The following is a 25,259-nucleotide window of genomic DNA, read 5'->3' on the forward strand; positions in this document are numbered from 1 at the left end:
CTTCCTTTGCCATTGGTTCACCCTCCAATGGCTGTCGCGGCTGGCGCGCTGCAGCCGGCGCACCGCGCTGATCCGATGGCAGGAGCCAGGAGCCAGGTGCTTTTCCTGGTCTCCCATGGGGTGCAGGGCCCAAGCACCTGGGCCATCCTCCACTGCACTCCCTGGCCACAGCAGAGAGCTGGCCTGGAAGAGGGGCAAGCGGGACAGAATCCGGCGCCCCAACCGGGACTAGAACCCGGTGTGCCGGCGCCACTAGGCGGAGGATTAGCCTAGTGAGCCGCGGCGCCGGCCAACTCCTGTGCATCTTAATAACTCCCTTCTTTCTCTGTGGCTTGATAGATTTTGGAGAAAGTAATTGCACTTTCTACTCAAAACATGTATGCACATTGTTTTTCAAAGCCATTTGTTGGGGGGTGGGCAGCGCTGTAGCATAGTAGGTTAACCTTCCTCCCACAGCACAGGCATTCCATATGGGCGATGGTTCTAGTCCTGGCTGCTCCTCTTCCCATCCAGCTCTCTGCTATGGCCTTGGAAAGCAGCGGAAGATGGCCAAAGTGCTTGAGCCCCTGTACTCTTGGAGACCCAGAGGAAGGCCCCGTTCCAGCCTTGTAGCCATTTTGGGAATAAACCAACGGATGGAAGACCTTTCTCTCTGTCTCTCCCTCTCATTGTCTGTAACTCTACCTCTCAAATAAATAATAAAATCTTAAGGAAAAATAAAGCCATTGGCCCTGACGTCTGCTGGAGGACAAGAGTGAGCTCTGTGTTTCTCTCCCATCAGGCCTTGTGATCATTTCTCTCCATATCTGCAGTCTGGTGTGCACCCACCTTGTGGTGGGCAGGCCATTACACTCTGGCCAGCTGATGATGGCAATGGGGCAGCTCCTAGCTCTTTTGGGCTTTTTGGGTCAGTGATGTTAGAGAAGAAGATTTCATTCTTTATATTCAACTCTCTGTGCCTTTATGCATTTTTGGCTGGCTGCTTTTGTGATGCACATCTGGGTGTTTGCATGGCCTTGCACTCACTCCAAGGGGACCATCATTTGGAATGAATGAGTTAAGCTGGTCCCATTGGGTAGCTGTCTGTTGCTCTGTACTGCTGTGCATCCCATGGAAGGGGTTTTACAGGCTGATTTATTGGACATTTATTTTTCTTCTCCTCTCCTTGTCATTTGACCCCAGGGTTTCCTCCTCTCTCCCCTCTCCCCCTCCGTTCTGCCAACCCCACCACGTTGGGGTTGAAACATCCTTCAATTCTGTCTTTGTTTAGGCATTTTCCCCCTTCTTTTCAGTTGGGGAGAAGAGAAGGAGGTGTGAGGGGAACAGGGCCGAGGGGAGCCGCAGGAGCCACTCTGAAGCCCCATTCACTAGGAGAGCCTTCTTCGTGCTGAGTGATTTGCTGTAATTAAGGAAGGGCCGGGCGCCCTCTGGGAAGAGAGGGTTATCCTTGTCCTTGTCTGCACAGATGAGTGCAGCGATAGAGGAGTCAGGTTCCGGCCACAAAGGGAGCCATTGTCTGAGCAAAGATCATTGAGAAACTTGGAGCTCTGGCCACAAGTTCTTCTGCTGGCTTCTCTCTCTTTTTTTTTTTTTTTTCTCTTCTATGTCTCTTTGCTCATTTTGAGTCAGTAGCGATGTGGGCATAGTGGGTACTTGTACAATTTACAACGCACCAAACTGTTGAGAATAGTTATATAGGAACCTTAAAGTGTTTGTTAAATACTGATTACTCGTTGGTAACTGTGATTGTATTAATTTCCACCCCTTTTTTTCCTCCTAAAATTTTAAGCTAAAGCATTACTTTTTAATTACTGTTACTGTGTTATATAGGATCACTGCTGTGTTTTTTGGTGTTTACTTATTTGTTCAGTCAATGAATATGTGTGAGTTCTGGGCACTCAGCTTTGCGTATGTTGTTTACTGTCTTTGTGATTAGGGTTAGAGCAGTGAGTGACACATACTCTGCCCTATTCTGCCAACCTTTCATTCTGTGGGAAAGGTGGATAAGAAAAAGTAAGCAAGGACAGGCGTTTGGCACAGCAGTGAAGATGCCACTTAGGACACTTGTGTCCCACAGCAGAGCACCTGAGTCCAAGCCCCAGCTGCACTCCCGAGTCCAGCTTCCTGCTGTTGCACACCCTGGGAGGCAGCAGGTGGTGGCTCAAGTGCTCCAGTCCCTGCCACACATGTGAGAGACCTAGATTGAATTCAAGCTCCTGCCTTTGGTCTGGCCAAGTCTTAACTGCTGTGGGCATCTGGGAAGTGAACCAATGAGTGGGAGCTCTGTCTGTCTCTGCCTCTCTGCCTTTCTAATAAAATGAAAACAAATTCTTAAAAAAAAAAAAAAAAAGAAGAAGCAGCAGCAGTTAAATCAGCTTAGTACAGATAGTGATGTGTGCTGTCTAGGAAGTAAATGGGTAATGGTCATCTGTACACACACCACAGTTCCTCCCTCTGGTTGCAGGATTGGCTCCAGGGCCCCCTGCAGGGACCAACATCTTTCCTAGTAACAATGCATATCTTCCCATATACTTCAAATCCTCTCTACATTACTTGTAATAGCAATTGCAGTGTAAATGCTAGGTAGCTCACTGTGTTACTGTATTGTTTAAGGAATAAAGACAAGGAAAACAAAACGTCTGTACATGCTCAGTATGTACCTTTATTCTGCAGTTGTTTGAGGTTGCAGAACCTGTAGATTCAGAAGGTTGCTGTACCTGGCTGCCTGTACTGTACCTGTATATGTATCTATTTGTGACTGGATTTACTTATTTAGAAATAGATATGTAAACATGAAACAAAGCAGACTTTTTCCCCCCTCTGGAGTTTTAAAATTTAATAACATTTATTTAGAGTTGAGATAGTCATTTGGGCACACATGTGTCAGCCCATGATAATGTATTCCTTTTACAACATTTATTTAACTTAGAAAGTTATGAAAATAAAGAAGAGTAAAATGTTATATGTTTAATGCTGCCTTTTGTTTTATGTTTGTTCCCCTTAACACCTCAAGTATAACCCATAGATTAAGATCTTTCTTGTAAAAATTCCCACTAGTGGCTTGGCTACCAAAATGTTCTGTATCCTGAGCCGGGTTTTTTATGTGCTAAGCCAAGAAAATGCCAGACCTCTCAGCTCTCTCTTCTTCCTATTTTCTTCTGGGACCAAAAAACTTCCCCCTAATACCTTTTCTGAGAAAGTGTTTTGATTCCTGTTTTCAATGTACATGGGGGTCCCTGCCAGTCTACTCAGGGGGCTTCCATGGTGTTTACACTGTCAACACTGAAAACCCAGAGAGGCCAGCGTGTGCACTCCAGGAGAGGCCTCTTGTGTTGGCCAATAGGGTTTCACCCCTTACACTGCTGCCAGTTGGCATCTGTCCTGTTGGGAGTTGCCTGTGTGGGAATCTATGACAAGTAGGTTCCGAGACATTCACCTCCAGCAACAAAGAGCGAGTGGGGGAGTTTCATTTCAGGTCTGACGGGGTGGGGAGGTCCTGCCTGCTTCTCCCTGCTGTGAAAGGAGAGCCCGTGGGTGGCCTGTTGAGACCTCCTGGTGCAGGCTCCTGGGACTTTGTTCACCACCTGTGGGGTAAAGTTCAAGCCTGAATATTTTGCCTAGGAAGGCTCCAGGGAGTGCTCCCTGAGACTCTCTGTGCGCAATTATCACAGATTGAAATTGGGATTTCCTCCTGAAATATTTCTCTAAATACCCAGTACTTTAAAAGTATCTCAACAATGTTGAATTTAAAAAAAAACAAGAAACAAAAAACCTTGTTTTATTTCACGTTGACCTAAACATAGGACATGCAAGCTATTGAAACCTGGTAAGGTGGTTTCACATCTTCAGGGATCCAGGTGCCTTCTGTTTTCTTGTTCTGGTGTCCCTCAAAGGGCTTTTGTCTGGACTTCTGGACCACGATGTGTGCCTACTGACATCAGGACAGAGAACTGAGGATACGGAAAGCCCCTCTTCTGAGGAAGTCCACTATTCCTGGGTGTTGCACATGCTCATGATTTTCCTCCTGACATCCCATTGCCCAGTGCTTAGTCACTAGCCTATGCCCTGCTACAAGGAACACAAGTCAGCTTTGATGACTGGGCTGTGTGCACAACTGCACGTGGGGTTTTCTGACTGAGATAGAAGAGACAATGGATATTGAGTAGTCATTAGGTAGACAACTGTCACTTCCTAATATGGAAAATGATTTTATGTATCGACATAACTAGAAGCAATTGATAGTTTTAGATTTGATTTGGAATCACAGAAACCAAACTACTGTTTTCTCCTATTTTTGCTAATGCTTGGCCCCATTTTTCATTAGCATACGTTTGTGGAGAATCCCAAGAAAACTTGGCTTTTTTTGTAGCTCAAGCCTGTGACCAGAAGGGACACTGAATTCTTGGAAACATAACCTATATATTTTATTACTGCTCTGTGTGTTTTTGCTGGTGATTTCATGGAACGATTGAACCTGTCAACCTGTCGCTTGCATTTTGAATCCATGAAGGACCCTTGATGTCCCAACATGTATGAGTCATGGATCAAATGCTTTGGGCAGTAGGATCAGTGTTCCTGGTGTGATGGAGGAGGAGCTTTTGAAGGCGGGACTCACTGAAGACCCTGAGGAACAGGTGATGGTCTTGACACATCTCTCATGTTGCTGCTCCTTGTTTGCCGTCATCAGGTGGCAGCACGCACTGGTGAAACTGGAGTGAGACGACGTACTCAGGCCATGTCCAGATCTGCAAGCAAGCGAAGGAGCAGGTTTTCTTCTCTTTGGGGTCTGGACACTACCTCCAAAAAGAAGCAGGGACGCCCAAGCATCAATCAGGTAGATTCCATAGTAGATGCAAAGGAAACCTGCATGTGTGGCTTCCATGACCACATTGATTTGGGTTGTGTATATGTGTGTGTGTGTGTGTGTGTGTTCTTTTATTGGCACTTATTCAGAGGCAACTAGTTGACACAAAGAAGTTAGTTGCTCTAGACACTTAACAGATAATGTATATCCCTAACACTGAACTCTGCTATTAGTCTATCTCCAAGCTCTCATTTCTCACCTGCACCCTTTCCAGCCCTGGTTAATTATAAACCCACTGAAAGTGCACAATTCATCCTGAGTCTTCAGCAAAAGGCAGTGCTCGGTGATGAAGCCAAGTGGGCACCTGAGCCCAGAGTTGCTTTAAGCAGCTTCTGGCGCCGGATCGAAGGCCACCTCCAGGGAAATCTGATCATGTCTCTGTCCTTGACTTTTGGGGGTTGACATCAAATAGGCAGATCCTTGTAGGGCTGTGGAGCCAGGAATCTGAAAGCGCCCACTCACGGCCATGGCTCCCTCGGCTCAAGTGCAAGGGCTGGAAGGAGTTCTCAGTACACCATGAAGCCCCATAGTAGAGTGTGGACATGTTCCTGCCCATTGGTTTGAGTCCTGTACTAGCGAAGGCTACTCTCTGCTGGTGTTACCACCAAGATTTCACCCTCCATTGTCGGTGTCATCCTTCTGCTTTGGCTGGGAGAAATGAGAACTGCTTGTTTAGATTTTAGAGGCTAATGGAACTTGAGGGTTTATAGCCCTTTTAGAAGAAGGAAAATGTCCTATTCATAGGGCATGGTGGCTGGAAGTCAGGTACTGAGCATTTGCAGGTCATGACTAGAATTGCCTGTGTGAACCCATTCATGCTGTATCCTGTGCAAAGTGAGAAGATATCAATCGACCCCCTTGATGGAGGGATCCCTTCTTATTTTCTCTGACAAGTCAACCATTAGTTTACTTAAGAGATGGAGTTTAAAAAGAGAGATTGCTATTGAAAGTTGATGTACTGGGCTGGCGCCGCGGCTCAATAGGCTAATCCTCTGCCTTGCGGCGCCGGCACACCGCGTTCTAGTCCCGGTCGGGGCACCGGATTCTGTCCCGGTTGCCCCTCTTCCAGGCCAGCTCTCTGCTGTGGCCAGGGAGTGCAGTGGAGGATGGCCCAGGTGCTTGGGCCCTGCACCCCATGGGAGACCAGGATAAGTACCTGGCTCCTGCCATCGGATCGGCGCGGTGCACCGGCCGCGGTGGCCATTGGAGGGTGAACCAACGGCAAAGGAAGACCTTTCTCTCTGTCTCTCTCTCTCACTGTCCACTCTGCCTGTCAAAAAAAAAAAAAAAAAGAAAGTTGATGTACTAAGCCCCTTTGCCGCCCAACACGATCCTTGATGGAACCTGCAGGGGACCAGATGAACCAATGATACGAGTGTGAGACTGAGCAATGATATGATTTGTTCTGTGATCTCCGGGGAGAGCAGAACATGGAGGTAGCAGCATGGGTCTTGCTGTTATGTAAATGTGAAGAAGAAACTGTTGGGGGGAAGTCACATAAGAGACACTGTGGTTCTGTATTAAACCTGCAAGAGGAGGACATTTACCAACCAGCACTTCTCTCCTTTTGGGAGGCAGTGTGGTGTTTTTTGTGCACCCTCTGTCATTAGGGGTGACTCAGCCCCCTGTTCTAATTACAGATCAGGACTTCACAGTTTGGTTTTGTGTTAAAATCCTTTGTCAATGTCCTTCTGTTTTATTTGTACCAGGTTATGTACCAGGTTATTGTACCATTGCTACTGAATTATATGACTGAATTTAAATCAACTCAAGATAATGTTTTAACTTTGTTTTCAAAGTTAAAAGACAATGCATTGTCTTATAAACTATTCTGGTGGTTCTTTCATAAAGCATGAATTTTAAAAATAACTTGTTTAGCCATAAATATTCCAATAGCAGTTTGCTCATGAAATTTATTTGGCACTTTGAAATGGGCAAAAAGTATGTTTCTATTTCATTTGCTTTGCAAGAAAAGTTTTTTCTTTATAATATACATTATCTTGACATCACATGACATAAAGTTTCTCATGTCCATGTGTTTGGTTATTGATTACTTAGTGGCATTGGTACCCTAATACAATTTTCATCAATCTTTTTAGTTAGCAGAATACATTTCAAAAAAGAGAAATAGTCCATTTTTAAATTAAAAAAAATCAAAACCTTCTGCCATGTTGTGATTAAAAATTCTATTAATATCTTTTCAAATTCTACTCCAGAAAGTAATGCAAAGTGATTATTATTTATAAATATCTCATCAGGTCTATGAGACTGTAGCTGAAATTCTTCATTGTGAATGAATCTAGTTCATTTCTTGTACAAGTTTATTATGTTTAAGTTTAGATGAATTATCCAGAACAAAAAGCAAACTTTTAATTTTATTTATTTATTTTTTTGGATTGTCAAATACATAGGAAGTCACCTAGATGGAGGGATGTTTTTAATGGTCTGCTTCCATGAATTACTTGATCTTCTTTGGAATTTGATGTAGCAATGTCTTAAAATGTCTGTGATGTTTCCTAATGGCCATGCCTACTTTCCATTCCCCATCCCATGTTTCATTTGCTCTGTTGCCCAGATTTCTTTTTAAGATGATACTTTTGTGTATGCAGGTGTTTGGAGAGGGAACTGACGCTGTAAAGAAATCTTTAGAGGGAATATTTGATGACACTGTTCCAGATGGCAAGGTAAAAATAAACACGTGTTCCCATTCTAAAAGTGCCACAATGCATTGACATATGCACAGCGCATTGGTTTCTTGGGATACAAAAGTTAAGTAGATTCAGTATGAAAAACTGAATCTATCAGTGTTTAAAAATTATGTAATAGACCAAGAAGAGATGGACAATCATTTTATATTTCAAACTTTGTGATAATAATAACATTTTCCTGCTGTTGTAACATTTCACATACATATCGCTTGATATTTAAGTTTCAACTAGAATAGAAAATTTGTATTCTGAATAGCTACATGTTTTCTGCCATTGCCAGTTCTTTTCTAATGTACAGTTTCTGTTTCTGAGAGGTGACTTCTTGCCCTCCCTCTCTGCCCACACATGCTATTTTGCTCCTATTAATTTCAGAGAACTGTTCTATGGTATGCTTAGTTTTTTAAAATTTTTCTTTAAATGCATTTAGCTTGACTCTCAAGTGAAATATTCAATTAAGGAGTCTCAGACTTTGTTCAATCTCATGCTTGGATTTAATAGAACTTTCAAATTTCTCTGCTCAAAAGTCCATAAAGATACTGATTTTTTTTTTCTTGGCCACTCTTTTTAGCATGTAAATGAATGAGCATTCTTAATTTTTAAGACCCTACTAGTGATACCAGCAACTTTTAGTTGTGAGTGTTCTGGTGCTGATGATATGATCGTGGTGTGATCCTGTGGTCCTTAGACTCAGAGTCAATATGATGGAGTTCATTACCTTGCAGCCCAGCAGTGTCTGTCAACAGTGGTTCAGCCCCATGTTTTAGGCTGAGCTGAGCCTCAGAAACCAGCGTGCAGTGGGAAGTTCCATCTGCTGTAGGGGAAGAGAGATGTGTGGCTGTGGGAAGGCCTTTTCTCTCTTTCATACCCAGACTACTCATGAATTACGTCATCTTGGATACAAAGGCAGCTGATGTTGGCAATGCCAACCACAACATTGTCTTTGCGCGTCTATCTCTGATGAAAGTATATTGGTGTACCTATATGCAGTCCGAGTATTATTTTTCATGTCGACTTGGTTATTTCTGGCCTTGACTAATTCATCTTACATACCCTATTACCACATTTTTAATGTTGATATATCCTCTCTAGCATACAGAATCTACAAATGTTTTTCCATTGGATTTCTATATAACTTTTTTGGTTTTCCATTTTTCTAAGATACCTCCTTATCTCACCTCCTGGCTACAATGCTGTGTTCTCAAAGAGCAGTTTAGATGCAAAACTTGGGTGTATTCTGTGCAAAGTGGCACTTACTTAATGTGGTGCCTGGGAACTCCATAGGAAGATTCAGTTATAGTTAATGAGATGCAGGCGCGTTGACCACTTTCTGACAATTCTTTCCCCAGGGTCCAGCTCGGAGGGCAACACTGTTCAAAGCAGTACTGAAAGTATCTTCTGCACTTGGGTTAACTTGGTATTCTTTATTAAAACGTTTCCCCACTTGTGGATTCCCCCTCCCATTTTTTCAAAGAATTTGTTTATTTGAAAGGCAGATTGACACACACACACACACACACACACACACAGATCTTCCATCTGCTGGTTCACTCTCCAAATGGCTGCAATGGCTGGGGCTGATCCAGGCTGAAGCCAAGAACTATATCGGGGTCTTCCACATGGGTGGCCAAGGCCCACCATACTTGGGTCATCTTCAGCTACTTACCCAGGAACATCAGCAGGGAGCTGGATTGGAAGCAGAGCAGCTGGTACTCTAATTGGCTCTCTGATATGTGGGGCAGCTGGCCCAGATCTTGTTTTCTTAATGTATGGAAGTTGTTATGGTGCCACCTCCCAGTCTTCACTTGGAAATTTGATTCTTATTATAATTTGCTAGAGTTTGTTCTTGGAAATCTATAGATATGTATTTCCAAGCAGTGGCCTGTATACAGCAATAATCCAGGCATATTACCAAGCACACCCCGAGCATTGTAACTGAATTGCTGAGGTCCACATCAATCTTTTCTCATGTCTTTCACTGGACTCCTAACCTTTCATCAGTCTGTGAGTGTTTTCTACCTCAGCTGTTTAGCCTGCATAGATTTAACCTTTGGTGTTCTCCCCCATTTACAGACTGCATACTGCTTCCCCATCTCCAGGCATAGTAGGTAGAGGACAGCATGATGGTGGTTTTCAAGGAGGCTGGTTTCTGCCCCCTCCTGCTGTGTGGCGCATCCTTGAAACTCTTGGAACTTCATCTGGAAAGTCGAGCTGTCTATCTCCCAGACATGAGGTTCAAGGAGAGCCCAGAAATGATACTACCTATAAATAGATGGTGCTGGCACATTGTCTTGAAAAAAAATTCTCCTTGGAACCTCATTGTTGCTTTGAAGCCTAAATTTCACAGGCCTGTACTCTTGCTGTTAGAATTCTGTGCTTGAAAGTTGAAGTGGGAGGCTGGCGTTGTGGTGCAGCAGGTCAAGCTGCAGCTCATGATGCTGCCGTCCTGTATTGGAGTGCTGGTTCCAGTTCTGGCTACTTCACTGCTAATCCAGCTTCCTACTAATGAGTTTGGGAAGACAACAGAAGATGGCCCAAATACTGGGGCCTCTGCCACCCGTGTGGGAGACCTGGAAGGAATTTTTGCCTCTTGGTTTTGGTCTGTCTCAGACCTGTTGCATCCATTTGGACATTTGGAGGATGAATCAGCATATGGAAGAGTCTCTTTATCTCTCTCTCTCTCTCTCTCAGTCTCTTTCCTGTGTTTCTGTGTGCATATCCCCCTCTTTGTCACTCTGCCTTTCAAGTAATTAAATAAATCTTTAAAAAAAGAGTTTTTGTGGGTCTGTGGAAGAAATAGTAGCAGTAGAGTTGAATGGATGACCTGATTTCTTGCTTTCTTTCAAACTTCAATACCCACTTAACTCATGTCATGCTAACCTATGAATGCTGTGTGGGCCAGGTGTGAAGTTCTTTTCTGAGATCAGAAATATTTGTGGCCACAAAAATCCTTTCTGAACAGCCGCCTTTTCTCTCCAAGGGTCTCTTGTACCTCCCACTGTAGCCATTGGTTCTGCCCTGAGAACAGGTAATCCCTATGCCCAATCTAAGGGTCTGAAGTCTTCAGAGGTCCGCTGCTCCACTAACTTTGTTTCTTCTTTTAGAGGGAGAAAGAAGTGGTCTTACCTAGTGTCCACCAGCACAATCCTGACTGCGACATTTGGGTCCACGAGTATTTCTCTCCATCCTGGTTCTGTCTGCCCAATAACCAGCCAGCTCTGACAGTGGTCCGGCCAGGAGACACCGCACGGGACACTCTGGAACTGATTTGCAAGGTATGGAGCTGCTTTAGTTTGTCTCCTGAGAAGAGCAACATGGGGTGGAGAAATCTTTCCAGGCACTCGTGGAGACCAGAGTCAGATGGCAGAGGGAGGTGCTAAGAAAGCACTTCGTTTCTTTTCAGATCAGCTTTAGAATCCTTTGTGATAATAAACATAATGTAAGGAAATGTTCTGCATGAAGGAGGAGAGGGGCTTTTCTAAGTAGCACCTTTTCAGTGTGTGCATGCAATAAATTTACAATGAGCATGTTATATGCTCACTGCACACATTTCAGAAAATCGAGATAAAACATATTAAGGCCACCCCTACTCACCAAACCCAAAATTAACCACTGTAAGCATTTTGCTATTTGTCCTTGCATTCTTCTTGCTATACACATACACAGACCTGCATTTAATGATGCCACAGGTATTCTCTTGTGACCTGCTCTATGATCAGTAACTGTTGTACTGCACTGTCTTTAAAGCAGGACAAACTGAAATGAGTTTCACTTTGATTTCCATGATGGGATAGTTCCTCATCCTGTGAACACAAAATCAATCTTGTCATAGCCCTAAACTAACTAAACGTCTTGATCCTTTTCAAAGTGAACCTGGTTTCCTTTTGTCCCCCTGAAGGGGCTGGCCAAGGGAGTGGCCTTAGGTGGGAGGAAGGGGGAAGGAAGAAAGAGAGCTTTTCTTGTATGCATGTTTTTATTTTTACACAATTAATAGCATAATAGTGCAAGGATACTTTACATGATTAATAGCATAATAATTAGTTACTAATGACTTTTTAATAGGACTGCTTGTTTTTTAGTCACATCATGTATGAGGGACAGTGGCTTCCCCATCTCACAGATGGGGAAAAAAAAGCTCAAAAAGCCTTAGTAAATTGCAGCAGCTCACATCACCATATACAGAGACCTACTCCAAATCTGGCTGCTCCAAACCTGGGTGTTTCCCACTGTGGCAGGTGGATAGTCACAAGAACTCTCAGAACCTGGGACAGTCTTTATGAAGGATGGTCCATATATTCAGAAGACTCTAGAATATATTCTTAGGGGAGTGAACTGATTTTCCTTGGGGCTACAGAAGGGAAAGTAGAAACCTTTACTGCCATAATTTTGTCCTAGAAGAAGTTGGGTGGGACTGGCATTGTGGTGTAGCAGGTAAAGCCACTGCCTGCGCAACTGACATCCTTTATGGGCACTAGTCTGTGTCCTGGTAGCTCCACTTCTGATCCAGCTTCCAGCTAATTGCCTAGGGAAAGCGGCAGAGGATGGCTCAAGAACTTGGGACCCTGCTACCCATGTGGGAGACCTGGAAGAAGCTCCTGGCTCCTGGCCTAGCCCTGGCTGCTGAGGCCATTTTCAGAGTAAACCAATGGATGGAAGATTTTGTCTCTCCCTCTCTCTCTGTAACTTTGACTTTCATATAAATAAAAACCGTGCAAAAAAAAGTTGTATGAATAAAATTACATTTTTAAGACTCCATTTTTTAAGAAGGTGCTTATTTTTATTTGAGAGAGAGAGAGAGAGAGAGAGAGAAAGAGAAATCTAACATTCATTGGTTTATTCCTCAAATGTCCTCAATATGCCAGGCTGAAGCTTGGAGCCTGGGACTCCATCTGAATCTCCCACATGTATGATAAGGACTCAAATACCTGAGTACTTGAGCCGTCACCTACTGTCTGTTAGGATTGCATTAGCTGGAAGCTAGATGGGAAGCGGAATAGCTACAACTCAAACCAGGCACTCTGATTGGGATGTCGGCATTCTAAGTGTTGGCTTGACCTGTTCTGCCGTGACTCCTGCCCTGAGACTTCTTTAATACAATGCTTCATACATACAAAGTTACTTCAAGAAACTTGTGAAAAATGGCATTAAAAGATAAGTTTATTTGGGTGTAAAAAGAACTCCATGTGTATTGAGGGGTCATCAAAAATTTCATGGGAAATGCATATTATGAAAACACTGTGCATGGATGCCAAAAAATTTTTTGTACTTAGATAAGCTTATTCCATTTTCCATGAACTTTTTTAGGTTCCCTCTTCTGAATAATTGTTACTATCCTAGAAAATACCTTCATCCTGTATTTCGTCAAACAGCAGTTTTATGTTTTTCTTTGTTTGAATCATTAGAGCCTTTTTAAAGAAAAAAATATGTGGCTCTTCCTGTGAGTGGTTGAAGTGGAACAATTCAGCTGGAATAAGCTTTCAGATAATCTCATGTGGAGGAAAAGCAGTTGTTTTGGTACAATGCTTAAATCAGCCCCCCACATAGGATGTTAAATGTGAATGATGTCACCTTGTGTGCTTTGGGTCCTTGGTGTACCTGACTCCCAGCTTTTGAAGATAATAGCATGGCTGTTCACTACCATGTTTCATTTTCATTTCTTAACAAAATGGGTCTACTGAGGATTCCTGTGTTCCTTTATTTATAGATTAGCAGGGTTCTTTAGAGACCCATTAACATTCCGCAGAGCTGTGGGAGGCACCCTGGGATCTGCACCACAAGGTGTTCAGAAGTAGGACTCTGGCCTTTTTGTGTCTGCCAGATTCTAGAAAGCATTTCCAGAGAATTGCCTGGCTTTGGAACACCTTGTACTCCTCAGCTTTAGGAGCAGCCAGGAATCAATAATTAAGCCAAAGCTTTCTGTACCTGGTGATTGACAGAAAATTGATCACTGGTGGGGCAATGAGTGGGTGGCCCAATTTTAGGTACTTTTCAAGGTTTTGCTTTGGTAGAAATGAAAGGAATAGAGTAATATTGTCACTGCCACCTAGAGACCATTTTTAAATAATGGTGGAGATCTGTTCCTGTACAAAATGTTTATTTCAGTCACTTGAGAGGTTGCTGATGGCATCATTAGAACACACATCCCTTTCTGTAACAATAAAAGGTCGTCCTGCCCACTAAGTCCTGGGTCTTCAGTTCTGTTTTCCTGGGAAATAGAAATAAAGCGAAGAAAACGTGGTGTGGAAGAAGCTTACGTCTCAGGAGTTTAAAAACAGAAAACTTTTGCAGTGCACATTAAGGAATTGATGGCCTCTGGAAAAGCTCCATGCGGGATAAATTATAGTGTGCTCAGAGCCAGGTGCCATCTGAAGCCTGCCTCTTTGAAAAACAGTTATTGTAATTAGTGGAGCCAATTTTATTCTTAAAAGGGAAAAGGATAATGGAGGAAACAGTGCCACATGTTATTAGCGATGTGATCGAATGGTGAGGTTTTTGTTTTTGTTTTTCATTTTTGAAGGAGGGATTGACAACCAAGACGATTGTAACAATGCCTGTATTTTATTTTATTTCATTATTATCATGCTCTGTGTCGGTGACAGATGCCTTCTCTAATATTTAATAATCAATCTCTTTCTTGTGTCTCTTGCATTCAGCTCATTTTCTTTCCTATTCTATCTGATCCACATCATTTCACATCAGTTTGCCATCTGCCATCTGATCACCAGTCAAGTTCTGGTACAGCAAATGTTTCAAGATCTACATTTCATGTGCAATTCATGTTATAGATGTTTCTGCAAAGATTGTTGCTAAATATAGCAGGTAACAATGTTAGGCTATAAGTTTTGGATGTGTTCTGATCATTGCAATTATAAAAATAATTGCAAAAAATCTATTTCGTCATACTCACTGATACTATTCACATGTGACCATGGTGTCAGTTTTGTTTCATGCGTTCAGTATGTTGGCCTATGACTTTAGTTATATATTCTAATAACTATTGGCATCCACGAACTATAAGGTAACTTTGAAAGGGAGGAATAACGTCTTTGAAAATTCTGTAACAGCACTTTATGTGTTTGTGTATGTATATGGGTTTCTGTTTTCTGTAAGTACATGTTTGGGTTTCCCAGAGAAGTTTGATTGAAATGGAGGAATACAGAAGAGCAAAACATGATGAATGAGAAGATCCAAGACAAATAATTCTGAAACCTGTTATCTGTTTTAATTGGCTGAAGCTATTTACTGAAAAGATCTGCATTATGTTTTACTATTTCTTCCTTTCAAATGTGAATTTAAAAAAGTATGCCAAGTGAAGTAAAAATTATTCTGCAATATTTATTTTATGGTATAGTTTGTAGCTGCATTGCCTTAAAATTAATCAAATGCTCTGCTTAGCTTAAGTGAATTGAGTATGTTGGAAAACAGATTTATACTGTTTTTCCTAAGTGAATTTCTCTTGTGTTAGGAAATTTTGTCTTGAATGTTTTACAAATCTAAAGCAAGCCCTGCTCAAAGAAATAATAACTTAAAATATTTGTTAGCATTTGGGATTCTGTTATACAAAAATGTACTGTGAACACAGTTGGTTGTTCACCCTGCTTTGATATTGAAGAGCATAAAATTCTTCTCAAGAGTTCTGATGATCAGATATAATTAGCTCATTAGGATTTGTCCTTTATGTTGGACCAGCCATGACTAACGAGGGTCATGATTCAGAAACTTTTACCGAAACAAAAAGACATACTGTCATTTTGATCCACTGTCTTGTTTTTAGGGCAATGATTTACTGTCCAAACTAGGCTCTTAGGTGATAAAATAAGGCCATCATATTTTTAAAGTTTGTGGCTGGTGCTTATTTTTATTCTTGAAAATTATCAAGACATTGTTGTAATTTAAAGAGTTTTGGAAAACATGATGGCAAGGCATGCAGTACAAGTGGTGGCAAGAATCATTCTTGTCACTGCTGGCCCATATCATTCTGTTGTCCTCGGCACGGCTATAACCATTGTCAGTGAGGTGCCTTGGCCACAGTGTGGTCTATTGTCAGCCATCTCTGAACAAATCTGTGTTTCCACACAGCAAGAGTTTCAGGCGTGGCGGGGATCCCTGTGCTCTTTGCTCTGACCCCCGTAAGCTCTTGGGTGCCTGGCAGTGGCTCTCTCACACTGAGGTTTCCAGAGCCGGAAGCTCCCGAGGTGAGGTCAGTGTTTTGGCCTGATTTCCGGAAGACAGAGTGTATCAGTGGCCATCTCCGAGGGGGTGCCCATAGGGTGCTTATTAATGATGCCCATACGGTTTCCAGGTGGATTTGTTTCCTTTTACTAAGACCCCATGAAATTTCATTTCTCTTTTCCTTCCGCCTCAGTCAGAAACAGATGGTGAACCAAAATGTTTGCTTCTAATTAAAGACTTCAGTGAGGACCTGGATAGGTGGGAAGTGTTCGTAGCCTCTATCTCTGAAGAAATCATTCTTGCTGATTCATCAGCCTAAATATTATTGTGTTGTTCATTTGTCCTGGTGGCTCTCTGACAAGCAGTGGGTAGCACACATAAGGTGCCCATTTTGTGCTGCCCTGAGTTTACCCATCCATTCTTGGTAGCTTTGACATCAGCAATCCTGGGTCTGTTAGATGATAGCATCCAATCTCAAATACAGGTAGGGAAAGGATGAAAGCCAGGTACAGGTATGCGGGATGGGTCTACTCAGTGGCATCTGTGTCCACAGCGGGTGCCATGCTCTCCCATTACTTAAGCTGGGCTACGTGTTGAAAGTCCCAAGAATGTGATAGAAAACTTCTTTACTGTTCTGCTAGCTGTTCAGGACAAACTCGTTTCTACTTTCTGGAAATGTGTTTTTGCATCAATGTGGGATGCTCATCCTGTACTTATTCAAAAACTAAATCATCACTGCCTGACTTCTCTTTTTTTTACATATTCTTTCCCACAGCTATACACACACTCCTGAGGATTGCATTTGTTTTGTTAATTTCTATATTTTCAGTGTTTCATATGATGTCTAGGACACTTATGGGTCTGTTAGTTGTGACTGAATATTATTGAAATGAGTCTTGGAACGCTGTGGGTATAATATGTTTTTAAAAAACAAATATATGTGTGGAGGACAGGCTAAATGGAAAGTACTAAGTCAGTTACAAGTTAGCTTCATTTATTTTGGCATACCTCTAATCAGTAAAGCTTTGGGTATGAAGAGATTGTACATTTTACTCTATAAAAATTTCAAATTTATATAGAAGTAGAGAACAGTATAATAAGTCATTATATTTTCATCTGGGATCTATAATTATCACATTAACTTTTGTGCATTCATTCACTCACTCCATACCTCAATCTAGATTATTACAAGAACAAATTTCAGACATCATGTCATTTACCTTACAATATATATCCAGGATATATTTCAGGATTTTCAGGATATATTTCTAAAAGATTAAAACACTTGAAAACTATATGGCTTAAACATTTTTTCTCCAGCAATATATTTTTGTGTTGCCATATAATTTGTATTTTGAGAGGCAGAGAGACATAAAGTGAGAGGAGAAAGAGAGAAATAGAAACTCCTATTCATGGTTTACTTCCCCAGTGCCTACTGTGGCCATGGCTGTGCCAAAGCTGAAGCCAGGGCCAGAGATCACAATCCACGTGGCAGAAACCCAATTACTTGAGCCATCCCTGCTGCCTCACATGGTCTGTATTAGCCAAAAGTTTGAGCTGGCTATCAAACACAGGTACTCTGATGTGGGATATGGGCCTTTAACCACTAGACTAAATGCCTCATCCCCTGAATCACTTTAAAAAAAAGATGAATTTGCATCTTATTTGAAGGGCAGAGAGATAGAGACATCTGCTGGTTCACTCCCTGAAATGCTTTTAATAGCCAGGACTAGGCCAGGTCAAGAGCTAGGAATTCAATCCAGGTCTCCTACATGGGTGGCAAGGACCTGAGTACATGAGACAGCACCTGCTGCTTCTCTGGATGCACATTAACAGGAAGCTGGATTGGATGCAGGGTAGCTGGGATATGAACCAGACACTCCGATATGGGATGCAGGTGACCCTCACTGTGACTTAACCTCTTGAACCAAATGCGTGTCCCTGTGTAACTGTTGAAGAACATTTTATTTTCTTTTCCTCTGAATTTTTAGATTGTCTATTGAGAATTATGTATAAAACTATGTTGTCACGGTTGCTTTTCCCTCAAATTTAATTCAAAGTTGGCTTTTCCTGATTGAAAAAAAAAAAAATCTGTTGGATCATCCTGAATTAAAGTAGCGGCTCTGGAAATTTCAATCCCTAACTATTTTGGAATTGTTTTCTTTCAACAAGTTATTCAGTGTGTTTCCAAATTTGGACACATGCCTACTTGCGCTGCCCCAGAGGGAGTCTCACTCGGGAGTATATAAATAAGACTGATACTCAAATGCCTTATCTGCACACTGACCCGCTTTGCAAATGAACAGTTAACAACTGTTCCAATGTCCCCATGTGGTTGGTTACAAAAACAACTTTGCTTGGGCACAGCTTTTCTCTGTCACTGTTAATACTTCCCTGCCTTTTTGTCATTTTTCTTCTTTAACCACCTGTATATGCTGAAAACAATGTTGTGGATCTCTTATCTGATGGTTTTTGTTGAAAAACTAATGCTGAAGAGTTCACTGATTCAAAGAAGGCAGAAGGAAGTGTGGCTCAGTTATTTCCATTGAATCAGACCCAAGGCATATTATTAATGTGTTCACTGAAAATTATTTTGAAATTTGAGTTTTGAACACAGGCCTTTTAAGAAGTACAGAAACCCCGCATTGCCTCCTCCATCAACAAATTCCCCTTGTTCTTGCAAATACTTAATGCTGTGTCTCTGGAGGCCTAATGATGCCTATTTACCCCTGAACAAACTTTATTCTTTCCATTTTGTCTCAGACACATCAGCTGGATCATTCTGCTCATTACCTGCGTCTGAAATTCCTAATAGAAAACAAGGTGCAGCTCTACGTTCCGCAGCCTGAGGAGGACATCTATGAGCTGGTAATGTTTACGACTCTTATCCAAGTGCATTTTACAGGAGATGACTTTCAAATTATGTGTGTATTTGTGTTAATGGTGGTTGGTGAAGTGGAACGAGTTCTAAACTAAATGAGCTTCGGGTTGGTGCATGGCCTCACTGATCAGACTCTTTCCACAGAGTGCAAATGCCACCTTTGTTGACCGAAGGAGCAGTGCTGTGCTGTTGGGAAATATTGAAATCCAGAGCTCACACTCAGATAGAATTTTCATCATTATTACTAGCTTTCCTTGCAGCCTCTACAGTCTTTTATTTTAAATTTGTGACTCAAAAGATCAGCTGACTGTTGTTAAAAAAAAAAAAAAAAAAGCACTGCTTCCAATTTTGTGTGACTTCCACATGTATATTGAAACTGATGGGCCAGATTTGTTGGGGGATGATCCGCACTGCCATCTGATTATGTGTTCCAGCCATTTGGAACTGCATTTATGTAGATTCTTGGCAACATTTGTGTATGTTTGAATTTCAACGTATTTATGGGACTTCGGTTCAGAATGAAATGCGGCTTTCTATTTTGCTCCTATGCTTAGTAATCATGTAGAATTGGGGGAAAATGAGATGATATTCCTTAGATTAGAGATAATGGTTCACATAGTCAATGCTAACGGTTGTTATTGTAATAAACCAGGGACAAGTTCCTTTTTTTGTTAGCTGGGTGGTGCATTTTTCAGTTCCAGTAAAGAGACATTTTGGGAGCAAGGCGCCTCTCTTTTGGAAATCATTTCTCTTTCTCTGTCCTTAGTCATTCCTCTGGGGGCTGCGGAGCTGCTTGCCATGGATACGTTGAGTGACAGCAACATGACTTCAGACAGAGTTTTACCGCAGAAAGCAGAACTAAAAATTCAAACCCCAATTTTTTTTTTTTTTTTGGAAAAAGGAAGCATGATATAAAATCCATTAGGAAACTTTGGTTTTAATCAAGTTTGTGCAGATATATTTTACATTTAATAAAATCTTAATCAATTAGAAGCACGCACTTAATGAGTTTTGACAAATGTATACGGTCATGTTGCCACCACTGTGATCATGATTTGGAACATCTGTCATCGTACAAGATTATTTTGTGCCCCTTTAAGTCATTTTAAGGAAATGGAAGAGAGGGTGTAATTTTGTAATACTCTTATTATCATGTTATACAATAGAAAAAGATCAAAATGATGAGTCCCCTTCCAACTGTCACTTCCATCACTGTGTTATAGGGGAAGGTAAGGTGAGCAGAGAGCTGTGGCTGTCTTCTTCCTCTGGCCTGGGAAAAGCTCCAGTCTTTGTGCTCGACGAGTAGAGGAGAAAATCCTCTTCCTTACTTAAGAACAAAGCTGATAATACCTGCATAGCAATTAGATCATATATTTTGCATTTTGGGTTTGATGGATCTTTCTCACCCTAAAGTACAATGATCAGACCTAACCAGTTTCCATGTCTCCCGTATCTTACACAGGAGCTGTTTGTGCTTGTGATAGATCTTTTGAAACTGCACTGACTCATTTACTATTTTTAAGCTTTAGTGATTGTGTGGTCTCTTCCCACATAAAAGACCAAAGTGTGCCAAGCTTAATTTGTTTGAATCTACAATTGTATTATTCTCATTATAATTAAAAAAAAAAAAAAGAATCTAAAGGTCAGAGAGACCAGGATATTCTTTTTGCCATGTTGCAGAGGTCTCCAGCCCAGAAATCCTTAAGGAAGCAAATGCCATTATTTTGCTCATTTTAGCACATGTATTTATAATAAAATTCTTAACTTTTTTATACTTGAAATACCTGTGCAATCTGGGGAAGCATCCAGACTCCATATCAAAATGATGTTTTCATTTGCATGAAATAGAATATATAGGGCTACAAAAATATTTTAAAGTTATAGATAATATATGTGCCATTTATTGGCTCATTAAATTATAGGACTTAGTGGTAGCTCCAGTAGCTACCACTGTTCTGAAGTAATGATGAGCACAAATAACATTTTTAGATACAGCTGGAATGTGATATGAAAATAACTGACTTCTACTCGTGATGAAGCTACAGGCACTGTTTATACTGGTGTGCTTGTTGCTTGTATTCATTAGTGATACAAAGCATTATTTTCAGTTAAAAATTTCTAAATATAAAGATACCTTATTTTTAACCATCGAAGCTCAAAGACCCCCCCCCCCCCCCCCCAATTCTAGCCATGAGTCTCTAGATATTTTCAAATCCCTGTTTTAGGTCCTCTGTGTCATTCTTAGAGAGAGACTTTAACACAGAGCATTCCTGGATGCTTTTTGAGAGTATGCAGATACTGAATATATTGTCATTTACCGAACATTCAATTTATTTGACAGAGACAAAGAGCTTCTGCTGGCCAGTTCACTTAACTACATGGCCATCGTGGCCCTCACTCTGGTGCTGATGTCCAGAGCTAGGAACTCAGTCCAGGTCTCCAGTGTGGGTAACAGGGACCCAGTCACTTGAGCCATCACTGTTGCCTCCCGGGGTTTACATTAGCAGAGCGGTGTATGGAATCCAGGCACCCTGGGACGCTGGTGTCTTAACTGACATTTTAACATCTAAGCCAAATACCTGCAGCTTTATTTTGATTTTGATGTACAGGGAAAGCTTGCAGTTGTTTGAAGCCACTCTTCCCATAAATGACTCATTCATATTTTATTTTGTGCCATTGTTTTAACAACCAGCCTTCAGTAGTAAGGTAATAGTTACTCGCAAAAGTATGTACTTGATTTTTTTAAATATGTGTTTATTTATTTGAAAGTCAGAGTTACACAGAGAGAGGAGGCAGAGAGAGAGAGAGAGGGAGAGAGAGAGAGAGAAGTCTTCCATCTGCTGGTTCACTCCCCAGTTGGCACAACTGATGGAGCTGAGCCAATCTGAAGCCAGGAGCCAGGAGCTTCTTCCAGGTCTCCTCTGTGGGTGCAGAGGCCCAAAGACTTGGGCCATCTTCTACTGTTTTTCCAGGCCATAGCAAGGAGCTGGATCAGGAGTGGAGCAACTGGGACCTGAACCGGTACCCATATAGGATGCCAGTACTGCAGGCAGTGGCTTTACCCACTATGCCTCCTCACTGGCCCTTGTACTTGATTTTAAAGCTCCATTTGGAGGATCTCCTATGCTTATCTTGTGGGTCAGAGGATTCTCTTGCTTATGGATAACCAGTAGTAGTCATTGATTTATCATCTTCACTTGTGTTCATGCAAGTGATACCTGTTGGACTGGACTACTTTTTCACAGTGAAGTTTATTTTTGGATGCAGTCCATGGAATTGATTGCTAATATAGTTGTAGTCTATAAAGTCACTGGTTTTGCAAAATTCCACACTGAGTGTGTTTTTCTTAAAAATGACAGGTGGGAATAAAGAGTTTCCAGAATCTCAGATCAATTTATTTATTCATCCAACAGATATTTATTTAGCATTTGTCTGCTTGGCTCTATGGTAGCTGTTCTAGGCACCAGGGATATGCGCACACACATACACACACGCATATACACACATACAAAAATAAAAACAAAAACAAAACTTGGCTCCCATCAGGACATCTCTTCAAGTTTGCAGAGATAGAAAAACTTCACTGTGTCGCATGTCAGTGGACCTTCCCCGTTTGGAAAAACAAGACTTTAGGACAGGTGGATAGAGAGGAGCAGGACATTTGGGAGTGGATCTGATGCTCTTTCAGATATGACATTGGAATGGGAAGGTGAGTGAACAGAGTGTGAGTCATAGAGGTCTTTTAGAAAGAAGTGTTCTAGAGATGGAAATAAAGTTGGCTAAGGCTGGGGCAGGGTGGGTGTGGAGGTCCTTTCCCTGGTGTGTTTAAACTTAAAGGCCGAATGGAGAGGGTGGTAACAGGGGAGTGCAGGAGGTGATGGGAGGAGGGACTCAGTATGGTCTGTAGAGAGCCTAAGTGAAATGAAAAACCCCAGGAGATAAAGGACAGGTTCTTCATCCTTGGATTCATCTAAAAATACTGAAAGTATCTAAAGGAAAATGGTAGGTTGCTGCTGATCTGTATTATGGAATGAGGCCTGCCAGTGGTCGTGTCTGTTCTGCACACATTGAGACTTTTTTAAATTGTCATTATTCCCTAAACAATACAATGACTAATTGCATAAGATTTACATTGCATTAGATATTATGAGTAATCTAGAGATGATTTAAACTATAGAAGAGGATATTGTGTAGGATGTTCATATCTTTGCTGGATCCCGGGACAAGTTGCCCCCAGTTACTGAAGCATGGCTGTATTTGACCCCTGTTGCCAGGTTTACTCTGGCAGATAAGTGGTGAGTGAACCACAAGGCATAAGAAAATGAGCAGGCAGAGCCAGTAGGAGGTGAGGAGCCATAGTGGAGGTGACATGGGAGAGTAGTTTGGACCAGGCACTCAAAAGAGACATAGGACAGAAGTATTCATGATTTTGTGAGCAGTCAAGTGCTTAAGTTAGCAAAATGTTCCTTAAATGCTGTTGATCTTCTCTCGTGGTTTTTGAGAAGAGGAAAAATATATGATGCCATTAATTTAATAAAAGAAAGGGAATACAACGGGAGTTTTTTTCAAAGATTGTAGAAAATAGAATTAAAAGATAAGTATATTTGGGGCAACCATTTTGACATCTATGTGTATGAGGGGGGTCTTTAAAACTTTCATGGAAAATTCATATTATGTAAAAGCCGAAAGATTTATATGATCTGAAGAGAAACCAGAGTATGAAAACACTCTGCATGGATTTGAAAAAAATTTTGCCTCTAAATAAATTTAACTTTTAATTCTAGAAATATCTTCAATATGTGTCTCTGCACTGTGAATGGTATTGCTATATGAAGATATTTGAGTGTATTGTTCTAAATACTGTAGTGACTCTAAAAATAGATCTGAGAGCACAGAACCTTCCTGAAATATTATGGATTTTATTAGAGCTTTTAACTAAATCTAGCTTGAGGCTAACTAGCATAAGAAAGAATGGTGTGGCCCAGGGACCTTTGTGTATGATGCCAAATTATCCTCTGAGACTAGCACTGATATGAAAAGTTTCACAGCCATTCCAAACAGCAGAAGGTGGTCTTGATGAAGGAGCATCATAAAGCTGCCTTCTCCGTTGTTCTTTGTGGAAAGCATTGAACAGTTGTATACTGCCACCTGGGGGAAGGGCTTGGCCTCGGGGAAGTTTAAAAAATAAAGAAGACTCCAATTAAGGTGAAGCAAACACAGTGGATAATGTTTTATCCAGCATTCTTGAGTGATAGAGTATATATTATAAACTTTATTGACTTTGGCGTTTATCATTTTGGTGAACTAATCACCAGTGTGACTGATTTTTTTCTCATTTGGCAATTTATTTGCGTGAACAATTCATGATGTGTCAGAATGGATGCACATTCGATGCTGCCCTTATCCGCTTGCATTCATTGCACGGTTGCAATGGAAGTTGCAGAGAATTAGGCTGCGGAAGGTGATCCAGGCTGTGCTGTTGATGCTTGCAGTACCCCCAACCCCAATCCCTTTGCCTTCTCTTACTGCTGAATTTTCTGGACTCCTGCATTAGGCGTTATATTCACCTCTCAAATGCCTGAAGCAAATAAAGAGAAAGAAGCTGGCATTCTTTGCTACTTGCCTGAATAAAATTATTTCCGAGTGGATGACTATGTAGTCAGACATGGGAACATGTTGAGATAATCACCAAGACCTCTCAGATTTTTTGCTAACGGATACATTTTCTGTTTTTGACCTTGGCTCAAACTCTATCTTCATTTCAAGATCAAATAATTTCTAAATTCTGTATTAGTCTTCAACACATTTATTTGTTTTGGATTTTTATCTAAAATTTTGGATTTAAACCTTTGGCTCACTTAGATAAGAAGAAGAAGGTTGATTCCCTTTACTTTGAAATTTGTGAGTTTTTTTTTTTTTTTTTTTTTTTTTTTTTGTTATCCTTGCTCTACCCTGTGAGCAGGAAGATTTTTTTTTTTTTTTTATTTGTCTGACAGGTAGAGTTATAGACAGTGAGAGAGAGGGACAGAGAGAAAGGTCTTCCTTCCATTGGTTCACTCCCCACATGGCCACTACGGCCAGTGCTGCGCCAATCCAAAGCCAGGAGCCAGGTGCTTCTTCCTGGTTTCCCATGCGGATGCAGGGGCCCAAGCACTTGGGCCATCCTCCACTGCCCTCCCAGGCCACAGCAGAGAGCTGGACTGGAAGAGGAGCAATCGGGACTAGAATCCGGCACCCATATGGGATGCTGGTGCTGCAGGCAGAGGATTAACCATGTGAGCCACGGTGCCGGCCCCAAATTTGTGAGTTCTACCAGGAGCTGGTGTGGGAGGCATAGGAGTTGGTTAGAGATAGCTTCACCCTGAAGCCAGTGAGTTCTGGGTTTAAACCCCAGCTCTGCCCCTTCTAGATTTATTAACTCAAGAAAGTACTTTCTCTCCAGCCTTACTCCCTTTATTTGTGAAATAGAGATGTTCATTTGTCTCACAGACTGAGTGGGAGAGGCAAGGCTATGTGGTGCAAACTGTGTGTGAAGTTGATGTCTCAGTGTCACAGGTCCAAGCATGCAAGTGAAACATCCATTAACTTCAATCACAACACCTTGCCTTTTTTTTTAAAACAAAAACTTTTCCAGGTT

At 41.6% G+C, this 25,259-nt stretch overlaps 1 protein-coding gene across 18 annotated transcripts in view; it reads left to right on the forward strand.

The window, feature by feature from the left end:
* Positions 1 to 25,259, forward strand: part of TIAM1 (TIAM Rac1 associated GEF 1) — a 445,843-nt gene that overhangs the window by 342,278 nt on the left and 78,306 nt on the right. For all 18 annotated transcript variants that reach the window (XM_051819218.2, XM_051819217.2, XM_070071883.1 and 15 more), the window contains 4 exons: positions 4,688 to 4,834; positions 7,474 to 7,548; positions 10,674 to 10,844; positions 18,505 to 18,609. In XM_051819218.2, coding sequence (XP_051675178.1) covers positions 4,688 to 4,834; positions 7,474 to 7,548; positions 10,674 to 10,844; positions 18,505 to 18,609 — 498 coding nt within the window. The remainder of the gene's footprint in view (positions 1 to 4,687; positions 4,835 to 7,473; positions 7,549 to 10,673; positions 10,845 to 18,504; positions 18,610 to 25,259) is intronic.

This window comes from Oryctolagus cuniculus, chromosome 4 (genome assembly GCF_964237555.1).
Source record: "Oryctolagus cuniculus chromosome 4, mOryCun1.1, whole genome shotgun sequence".
Taxonomy (NCBI): domain Eukaryota; kingdom Metazoa; phylum Chordata; class Mammalia; order Lagomorpha; family Leporidae; genus Oryctolagus; species Oryctolagus cuniculus.